General features: G+C 38.7%; 2 protein-coding genes across 5 annotated transcripts in view; one reads left to right on the top strand and one right to left on the bottom strand.

Annotated features, from left to right (window-relative positions):
- The window catches only part of Ccdc152 (coiled-coil domain containing 152), a 22602-nt gene extending 16026 nt beyond the window's left edge, over nucleotides 1–6576 (top strand). The window contains exons 7-9 of one of the 2 annotated variants that reach the window (XM_031360189.1): nucleotides 4144–4271; nucleotides 5992–6075; nucleotides 6346–6576. In XM_031360189.1, coding sequence (XP_031216049.1) covers nucleotides 4144–4271; nucleotides 5992–6075; nucleotides 6346–6468 — 335 coding nt within the window. In that variant the 3' untranslated portion in view covers nucleotides 6469–6576. The remainder of the gene's footprint in view (nucleotides 1–4143; nucleotides 4272–5991; nucleotides 6076–6345) is intronic. The other variant, XM_031360190.1, reaches the window with a different exon arrangement.
- Selenop (selenoprotein P) overlaps nucleotides 6572–10178 on the bottom strand; it is a 10561-nt gene continuing 6954 nt past the window's right edge. For 2 of the 3 annotated variants that reach the window (XM_031360188.1, XM_031360186.1), the window contains exons 4-5: nucleotides 9814–9931; nucleotides 6572–7987 (exon numbers count right to left, since the gene is read on the bottom strand). In XM_031360188.1, the coding sequence (XP_031216048.1) occupies nucleotides 7373–7987; nucleotides 9814–9931 (733 nt within the window). In that variant the 3' untranslated portion in view covers nucleotides 6572–7372. The remainder of the gene's footprint in view (nucleotides 7988–9813; nucleotides 9932–10178) is intronic. The other variant, XM_031360187.1, reaches the window with a different exon arrangement.

The raw sequence follows: 10178 nt of genomic DNA, 5'->3' as shown, positions 1-10178 counted from the left end.
TTGTGGATGCCAACAAGTGCTGGCTGACAGGAGCCTGATATAGCTGTCTCCTGAGAGGCTCTGATAGTTCCTGACTAATACAGAAGTAGAGGCTCACAGCCATCCATTGAACTGAGCACAGGGTCCCCAGTGAAGAAGCTAGAGAAAGGACCCAAGGAGCTGAAGGGCTTGCAGCCCCTTAGGATGAACAACAACATGAACTAACTAGTACCCTCAGAGCTCCCAGGGACTAAACTACCAACCAAAGAGTACACATGGTGGGACTAATGGCTCCAGCAGCATATGTATAGTAGAGGATGACCAAGTTGGTCATCAATGGGAGAAGAGGCTCTTGGTCCTGTGAAGCTTCTATGCCCCAGGGTAGGGGAATGCCAGGGCTAGTAAGCAGGAGAGGGAGAGGTGGTGAGCAGGGGGAAGGGGGAGGGAAGAGCGGTTTGTTTTTGTTTTTTGTTTCTTTGTTTTGTTTTGTTTTATTTTTATTTTTATTTCTTTTTTTCGGAGGGGAAACTTGGAAAGGAGATACCGTATGACATGTAAATAAAATATCTAATAAAAAATGATAATGTATATTCTGTGCCATCATATGTTGGAAATACATTACTTGCTTTTTAAATTTTTATGGTGGTCAGAATTAAGAGATTGCCTTGAGTCTCAGAAAAGACTTCCTTCAGACTTCTGAGTAGAATTTGAGTAGTATTGAGTATTGGGCAGGTTCTTCTCCCTCTATAGAGCTTTCTTTGGCAGATGTCTCATGGCTCTGACATGTCTATCATCTTTGGGTCTCCACTGTAACTGAAAGGTATGTGGAAACCATGTACAATGATTGTGCATTTTCTACCAACAGAGCTTTATGCAGTGGCCTTTCAGAGCCTTCCTGCGGGACCTCCAACACTGTCACCATTCCCTGGCCGAGGTAGCTCTCTAAAGCCACAGAGGAAGAATCCCAACATATCCTCCCTTTGCATTCACACCTCCAAAGCTAGGACCATGAGGATGACACTACTAAGTGGAAAGCCAGCTTAGGATACTCTCACCCCTTGAACCGCATTTGGAGCAGCTTCTTTTTTTAATATTTAAAAAAAATATGAATGGATGTTTTGCATGCATATATGTCTTATAATATATACATGCATTCCTTGCACAAGATGATGTCAGATTCTGTGGAACTGGAGTTACAGATGGTTGTTAGTTGTTTTGTGGGTTCTAGAAAATGAACCCATATCCTGTGCCAGAACATCAAACATTCTTAACTGGTGAATCATCTCTCCAGCCCTGGTAGCTTTTTTTAAAATCCAGTTCCTCTCAGACCTTATCCTTTTACAAGTTGAAAGCTTAACTGACAAGGGGCGTCTCCTTAACTGTGCTAATCTCCTTAACAATTACAGGCATTTTTAGCACTTGCCTTGGCTGTAATATTAAACTTCTTAGTGTTTTCTCTCCAAACTGTTATTTTCTGGTTCTTCTCCCCCCACCCCAACACACACACACACAATAGACCTGAACAAAGGAACTCAGTAGCAACCATGCCACATACCCAACATTGTGTTGTCTTGAAATTTCCTTCATCTCAGGGCACAGGTAGAAAACAGCCAAAATATCACATGAATGGCCTCCATCTCTGCTGCTGATAAAGTTCTTGATTCCCTCTTAAACCTCTTGAGCAAGGGCCTCTACAGCCCACACTATTCTCAGCACTACTTGTCTTTCAGGTTACTACTGGGGCAGCCCATTCAGCTCTGCTTACAGGATCCAATTGCTTTTCTAGTTCAAAACCAGTCTTCTACATATCTCAAAATATCACCATGGTTAGGGTCTTCATATACTCTCTGACATTAGCTTCTTAGTAAGTTATTAGTAACTTTTTTCTGCTGTGATATAATACCATTACCAAGGCCATGTAGAAAAGGGAGAATCTATTTGGCTTATGACTTCAGAAGGATAGTAATGTCCATAATGGCAGCAGGTGGCCAGAGCAAGAAGCCAAGAGATCATGTCTTCAACTGCAAGCATAAAGCAGACAGAGTGAACTGGAAGTTCACCGCCACTGATGTACTTCCTGCTACAAGACTATACTAGCTCCCCAAACAGCACCATCATCTGGGAGAAAGTGTACAAATACCTGAGCCTGTGGGGTGTGACTGATTCAAACCACCACAGGCCTCAAGACAGGCACTCAGAAAGGAAGACATTGGACATGTTAGGACGTAACTGCCTATTTCCTGCTTTTACTTTATATACAAAAAGATTCAGCAAGAAAAAAACTATTGCTTAAGGATGCATTCTTCAACAGCTTTGCTGAAATAAGAAAACCTAAAGTGAGTGAAGGTTTCTGAGAAGGTGATAGCCATGACTACAATTGTATTTAGAGCAACTGATATGGCAACAGTAGGTTTGGGATCTTGATGGAGCAGTGACAGTAGAGAGAGTAGATATATAGTCCAAATAGGGAAAGTGAGATCTGAAACTAAGTCATGGAGTAGTTGTGGATAGAAGTCCCTTAGTAATGGGTTTTGTAAACTGATGGGCTCTTATTAACATAAGAGATTTTCTTGAGCCCCCCCATCCTTGATATCGTGTTATTAGCAAGAATAAAAAGCTCTAAGAGACTAGGAAATTTGACGAAGCATAGAGATGTAATGTTGAGCAGGAAAGAGGCCTGATCACTTGGGAAAATACAGCAAGGACTTGCAGGTCTGCAGTCAAGTGTAATAGTAAAGACTTTCTAAACTAACAATGCAAACCTGTGTCCCTTCCCAGCCACAGTTATCTTATTTTGTAAGCTATTTTTGCTTAAGAGCAAAAACAATTTATTCATTTAAAATACCTTTGTATTCCAAATACTATGCAATACCTTATCCAAAATACATAAAAATTACCCTATACACATAATTTTAAAATGCGATTTGTTAATAAAGTTCACTTTCTTAAAAATCGTTTACTTAAAAATTTAAAAATGTGAGCATATTCCAGCTTCAGAGATTTAGTCCGTTATGATCATGGTGGGCTTGTGGTGACTGGCAGGCGAGTTCCAGAGCAGCAGCTGAGAGCTGTATCTGGATCCTTTGGCAGAGACCCTGAGCTTGACAAAGGCTTTTGAAACTTCAAAGTGACACAGTTCCTATAAGAAGGCCACCCCTCCTAATCCTTTCATATAGAGCCATTCCTTGGTAGCTACACATTTATATGTATATACCTTTGGGGACCATTCTTATTCAAACCAACATAACTCACATGAGTGTGCTTTGCACAGTCTAGTATACTACATGCATACAAATGATAAGCTATGTAGCCAGACTTCCCATTAAAACTACAATTTAAAGCAACCCCTGGGTAATGGGCTCATCATGTACCTCTTGTTCCTTTCTCCTGAGATGGACCCAGTATTTCTCTCAGCACCTCTCATTTGATGTAATGACTATACATAGCAAATGACTTGTATGTGCAGCTCTGCCTTAAAGATAACATCCTGAGAAAGGCCCCTTCCATCTTAGGCTCATCCAACAAATTTGGTTAACAATTCTCTTACCTTTTGGATGTGAAATGTCCCCCACAGGCTAACATGTTTGAACACTTGGTCCCCACTTGCAGCTCTTTTGAGAGATTGTGGAACCTTTAGGAGGTAGGGCCTACCTGGAGGAAGTGTGTCACCCAGGTAGGCCCTGAGTTTTATAGTCCAGCCCCACTTGTATTATTATCTGTCTGCTCCCTGGTCCACTGAGATCAAACAGCTACTGCAGACTCCCAGAACCACAGAGCAACCATGGCTGTGTCTTCTCCACATGATGGCTTGAATCCACTCATACCAGGAACCAAAAGAAAACTTTCTTCCCCTAAGTTGCTTCTTGTTGGGTATTTTATTTCAGTGATGGAAAATGAAACTAATATAATTTCCTCCCAAGTTGTCAGTATGTGTCCATGTTTCTCCTGTATCATCCCAATCACATTGTAATTAATGTCTGTCTCCTACCAAAAGTAGAAATGTTGTGAAAACATGCAACACATGTAGTTTGCATGGAGTGTTTAGTATAATGCCTAGTACACAGATGAGCAGTAAACATGTTGAATAAGTAAATATAAAATAAAGAAATGAAATCATATAACTTTGAACTGTTAAGTGAATGAATTTGTTTCTGTTTTATTTAGTTGAATTAAATGAAGAAAAGAATAAGGAACTCATGGCAAAGAAGGAGGTGGAAATATCAGAGTTAAATGCAAAGTTGAGAACTCAGGAGAAGGAAAAGCAAAATGAAATCCTCCGACTACATCTAGAAGTAGGTGTTCACAAGTCGGCTAAACGGGAGCATGTTCTGTGGTGTAAACTGTGCTTCAGTATTCCTTATTGCAATGACATAAATTCAGACCTAGATAGAAGACACCACACATTCACATTCTTCAGCAAAGTCAATGCTCAGTCTACAGCGCACATGCTTTCCAGCACTTGATCTAAAGTAGGTCCTAGCTTCCAGGATGGTATTGCTTCCTCTGAGAATGAGGACAACTCAGGAGTCGGCTGATCTTCTAGTCTAGTCCATGCAGGCAGCATAAGGCCGCCATCCCAGCATGGGAGAGTACAAGGAATCCTTAGTATTTCTATGTCCCCAGAAGAAACCATGGAACACTTTTGTTTTACTTGGGTTAAAAGCAGACAAATTTCTCCATAATATATTCCTATGAAGATATATATTCGAGAGGCAAAATTCCTTTGAAACACTTGTAAATGTTTTTATATAAGTGTATCTCATAAAGCATTTTAAATAAATGTATCTTATAAATTTTCTAGTTCTTTATTCTTTTCAATGAGCTGCTTAGCTATGTGTCAGAATCTCATACTGATACATTAACAGAATACTTTCTTTTGCATTTTTTCTAAAATCTACCTATGTCTTTTTAATTATTATGCCAAATGGCTTTCATTCATCTTTATTTCCACTTTATATTCTACAAAATATTGACAGATTTTAGTTGACATAACTTACTATTTATTTACCAGGAACTTTGCTATGCCTAGGGTACTTTCTGGGAGTCTGTATGTAACATTATGGGGCAGAAGCAGGGATATATTTGTTGGCTTCAGAGGAATTTTGCTGTTGCTATGGCTACACTGTGCCTGTGTACTGCTGGTGCCACAGTCAGGTATTCCACAGAGAGGACTGGATGGCCAACTGAAACACAACAGTGCATATTTCAAGATGTGCCACCGACTTGTAAGCTATCAGTTAGGAGTTGCCTTTTCTTTGCTATCTGGGCCACGTCACTAGTCTAGTGTGTTATGCTGTTTGAATAGTACTCAGATGTCCTTATTATAACTATCCATTCTCTCCTCAAGCCAGAACACAATCTCATGAAAATCTTATTCTAGTTTTCTCGGAGGACATGCTAAGATAAATATAAAAAGAATTATAGTGGAATATGGGGGGGCGGGGAATGGCTTATAAAAAGAGACTAAAAAAAAAGATTGAATTGACTAAATCGAATCCAAATTATGTTTGGCTTCAAAGCTTGAAAGACATGAGCTTTTCTCCTAGGTCTGTGAATCATACTGTTTTTTTACTAACAAAAGTACACCAGTTGTAATGTGCAAATCTTTTTCTGGCTCAGTGGTCAAGCACATGCCTCACACAGAGGAGTCCGGAGAGCTGTGGTGTTTTGAGAAAAAGTCCTGTGCTACTATGGTGGCTGTGCCCGCGTCTGCCCTCTGTAAAGCCACCACAGCCATGTTAACCCCAAAGTCCTGTGCTGCCTGTGGAGGCTGTGTCGCGTCTGCCCTCTGTGAAGCCGCCACGGCCATGTTAACCCCACACCTAGCTGACTCTTGTTTGCACGAGTCTTGTTCTTTTTCCGGATTGTTTCATAAAGGTTTTTCTGTCTGTTAAATGCAATGTGTTCAATTACAAAATACATAGCAAAGGTATGCTTTTCCTGTAGAAACATTGTCTATAAGTATTAAACTATAACATCCTTAATAACTTGCTCTTTTTGAATTTGGTTCAGTTTGACACTAAACTAGCAAGAGCTCAGACTAAATCAAAATCATATCAGGATTCTACTATTTTGCCGCAAAGCATCTACAGAAGGGTATGTGCATTTCGTCCCATAACTATAACTTCAGTAAATTAAATGTCTTAGTATGTTCCTATAAAAATTACCTAATATTTATTTTAAATATATTAAATTATTTTTGTAGCCTTAAGATAGTTTTTCTCTTTAAATCACACAAAAATGAAGGAGCAGGCCTTCCAGAGTAACAGTTTTTAAAATACAAGTGTTGTGATTGTTGTTTTGTAGTTCATTATACTTAACCTTACTTCTGAGTTATTGCAATCGACTTCTTTGTGCTTCATTTAGAAGCTTCAGCATCTTCAGGAGGAAAAGAGCAAAGAAATTGCAAGTCTCCAGAGCACTATCCGAGACCTAGAGCAGCGCCTTGCAGCCTCCAAAGACCCCCGCCGGGCGCGCGGACGGTTTTGAGCAGAGCACTCAATGCATTAGCTACAACTTAGGTTTTTTGTTTTTTTTTTCTAAGACATTAAAAATTCATGTGAACATGCTGAACAATAAAGATACAGTTTAAAGCTTTTTAAATTGCATTTATTTTGATAAATCTGTACTGTAGCCAATTAATTCTGTACTCCATTCTTGCTTAATTGTATTAGCCATAAAAGAGCTCAGGTTCAAAGGACTTAGTTTCTCTATTAAACCATCATTGATTATGGAAATACTGTCTTAAGCAATACACAGATTAACACCATACTTTTCTTCCATTACATCTTTCCAGACAGTCGCTCACAACTCAGAAGGATAATACAGCATTAAGTGAAGAAAACAAGATGCACAGATATATGTAGTGAAACTCAAGCTAGGAGTCTTAGAGATAAAAAAGATAAGTAGATATTTAAAATGTAGTCTGTTAAAGATTTAACTGGTTTAAAATATAAGAGTAGAAAGACAAAGTTTCTGTTGTTTTGAGAGTTTAAGTAAAAAAAAAAAAAAAAAAAACTGGAAAATATGTCTTTGTTGTTCTTTCTCTGTTCTTAATTACGAGCTATCCAACAGAAACCCCTAGGTCATAGTTTATGTTTCTGTTCTCATCAATGTAACTAGAACATTGGAAAAAGGAAAAAGAAAGACATATTAACCAAAGGCCGCAGTCACTTTTCAGTTGCCCCATTGTACAAATCTGATTTGGATAAAATGTTTTGTGGCATAAAAATTTTAAATTTTTGAAGCCAATATGGTAGATTTCTCTGTGTTTGCACAAATCCAATTTCTACTACTTTTAGTTCACTGATTAATTAATTAAATGGGTTGTAAGCATTCTCAAAATGAAATTGTGTCTTTGGATGGAGTTGGGGAGAGTACTCGTTTTAAATATTTAGTTTGAATGTCATTTTCACTTCTTGGTCTTATTATCTCAGATTCAGGTGGGGTTGGCTTCTGTGGGGCTCACGGGCTGACTGTGTCAGGCAGCTGGAGGAGACCTACACTGACAGGATTCAATGACTTTCTCCTCCGCGAAAAGCCCCTGTCAGCTACATAAGGATGGGAGGTTTTCGGCACACTGTCAAGTGATTGCAGACCCTGACTTCTCAAATATGAGGTGGCGGCAGTGGCAGCAGCAGCTGCTGGTAGCTGCCCCAGACTCCTTAGACATCTTACACAGGAGCTGGTTTATGCACCCCCTTCGTCAGAGCTTCCTTTGGGCAAGTGAAAGGTACAAGCCTTCACTTGCCGCCATGTCTCAGCTCTCTAAGTGACCCTGCCTGTGCTGGCCTTTGTGCTTATGGTGGTAGTGCAAGCCTGAAGGAGGGAGAGTTGTCTCAACATCTAGTGGCCCTGGTTGCTGATTCTCTGAAGGCTTACTGCTCCCAAGATGCTCGTGCCCATGTTTGTCGTGGTGTTTGTGGTGGCTATGTGCCTCTGAGGGTGCCGAGGTTTTACTCGCAGTAGCTGAGGACACATTTTTACAGAAGTCTTCATCTTCTAGACTCTGGAACAAATTTATAAATCACTTGTTAACAAGCTTATAGAATTACAATGAATGCATGAAAAATTACATTTAGAGCCAACATATGTCAGTCCAACAAGTGAATTGGAATACACTTGACTAGTATATCAACGAAAAAGCCTGATCCTAGTATCAATGTCTACAATTTTTATAATAGGTTGAAAGAAGCCAAACTACTACATTTGTCTCTGTAAAATCAAAACTTAGTAAACTGGCTGAAAAAACTTACATCATAATGAAGTCAGCCAAATATTTCAGAATCTTAACATGGGTTGTGTTACAAGTCACTTTTCAAGCCTGCCCTCTGATCTAACCCTGTTTTCTAAAGCTAAATAGCTTCTCTCTGACAACTCAAAAATGCTAGTGAAAACTGGCAACTTTTCATTCTGCAATGTTAGAAAATGTTTTTAATTTCACTAAAGCTTTGATAATGTTGTCACAGTTCTGTTGGGTAAAAACGGCACCTTAGCCTACTTTAGTTGACATCAGCTTTTTTTCTTTCTTGGTTAAACAAATAATGTATCATATAATTGATGGCATCTGAGAGACAGCAAAACAGAAAGGTGCCCATTTGATATAGATATCAGATCCTATGCTATGTTATTCTTGTTAGCAAATAGTTCATAAGTTTTTAGCCTATTATAGGAAATCTTTTTGCCTTTTTACTTCAATACAGCTGGACATACTTATAACAGGCATTTCCACAAATGCTAATCCAGAAGTAATCCCAAAATATGAAAAATTAAATCTTGATGGCACTGATTATTTAGTGTCAGTTCAACTTTAAGAGCTTTATTTGCAACCCAGTCTCCTCATCTTTAAAATCTAAAAATAACTCTCAGAATTTTATAAATATTAAAATGTCAAATTGGTATGATTAATGTGGCCTGCCAACAAAATTAGTCAATTACTATATAATTCCAGAATATTTTTTAAACCTGAATTTAAATTTTTAACAATCTGCCCAATTTAGGAAAAATTGTTTAAAATTATTTTCTTTTAAGTATGAAAGAAAAATTTTAGTCAATAAAAATTAAATTTTTATAGAAATATTTAAATGCACTTCTCATAACAAGAAATAAATATTTTCATGGTTATTAGACGATATCAAGTAATTAGTAGTATATGTCTCTTTTTCAGAGGAGTACAATAATTCTACTTACAGAATGGAAGAGAGGATAGCTCTTTAGGAAAGCTAGTTGTCCTGAATCCTTAACAAATTAAATAGTTATCTAGCTTCAGTTCCCTGACAGGTAACATCACAGATGAGCTTATCTCTGAACATGCCCAGGTTACCACAGTCAGAATATTTTAATGTTGACTAAATTCTTTGAGTACTTATCCTTATGAAACAACATTCATTAGTAACTGATCTACGTTGGTTTCTTTTATTATCTTTACATATTTATTTATTTTTACTTCCTGTGTATGAGTGCCTTGCCTGCCTCCATGTATTAAGTGCAGTACATTTGTGCCTGGTACCCTCAGAGGTCAGAAGATGGCACTGGATACCCTGGAACTGGAACTGCAATGGCTCTAAGCTGCTGTGTGGGTGCTGGGGACTGAACGGGACTCCTCTGCAAACGCAGCAAGGATTCTTAACCACTGAGCCATCTCTCCAGTCATGTTTGTTTTGAAAGCCTTTCTAGATAAAAGCGTCAATATGAATCTTGAAAATATGTTTTAAAGTGTGTTACCCAACAGAAAATGTGCATTTAAAATTTTCCTTTTATAATTGATGGTGAGTAGATAGATTTTTAAAGTTTTCTCCTTATCCCCCAGTAAAAGCAATTAGAAATAATGCCTACCGTGAGAGAGCAGTTTCCGCACCTCTTCTCACAGTAAGAGATCTTAATGGCTTCTTCAACATATGGGAACGTAAGGAAGGAGTAAGGCAAACCAAGGTGATACACAAGACGGCCGCATCTGAAAGGCAAGCACAAGGTTACTATTGTAGTTTCTGTACTGCGACCCTACTAGGGCTAGATTGTGTTAGGTATTATGGGCCAAGACCCTTCCACGCTTTTAATAGAGTTCCTTGAATGGAGTCTACGACTGAGTTTCCAGTAATGTATACCAGGTCAGATTATAGCAAGAATACACTTGCCGGGCAGTGGTGGTGCACACCTTTAATCCCAGCACTTGGGAGGCAGAAACAGGCAGATTTCTGAGT

The sequence above is a fragment of the Mastomys coucha genome, unplaced genomic scaffold (assembly GCF_008632895.1).
Source record: "Mastomys coucha isolate ucsf_1 unplaced genomic scaffold, UCSF_Mcou_1 pScaffold8, whole genome shotgun sequence".
Classification (NCBI taxonomy): Eukaryota; Metazoa; Chordata; class Mammalia; order Rodentia; family Muridae; genus Mastomys; species Mastomys coucha.
The sequence above is the reverse complement of the archived record's forward strand: the minus strand, read 5'-3'. Positions and strand labels throughout refer to the sequence as shown.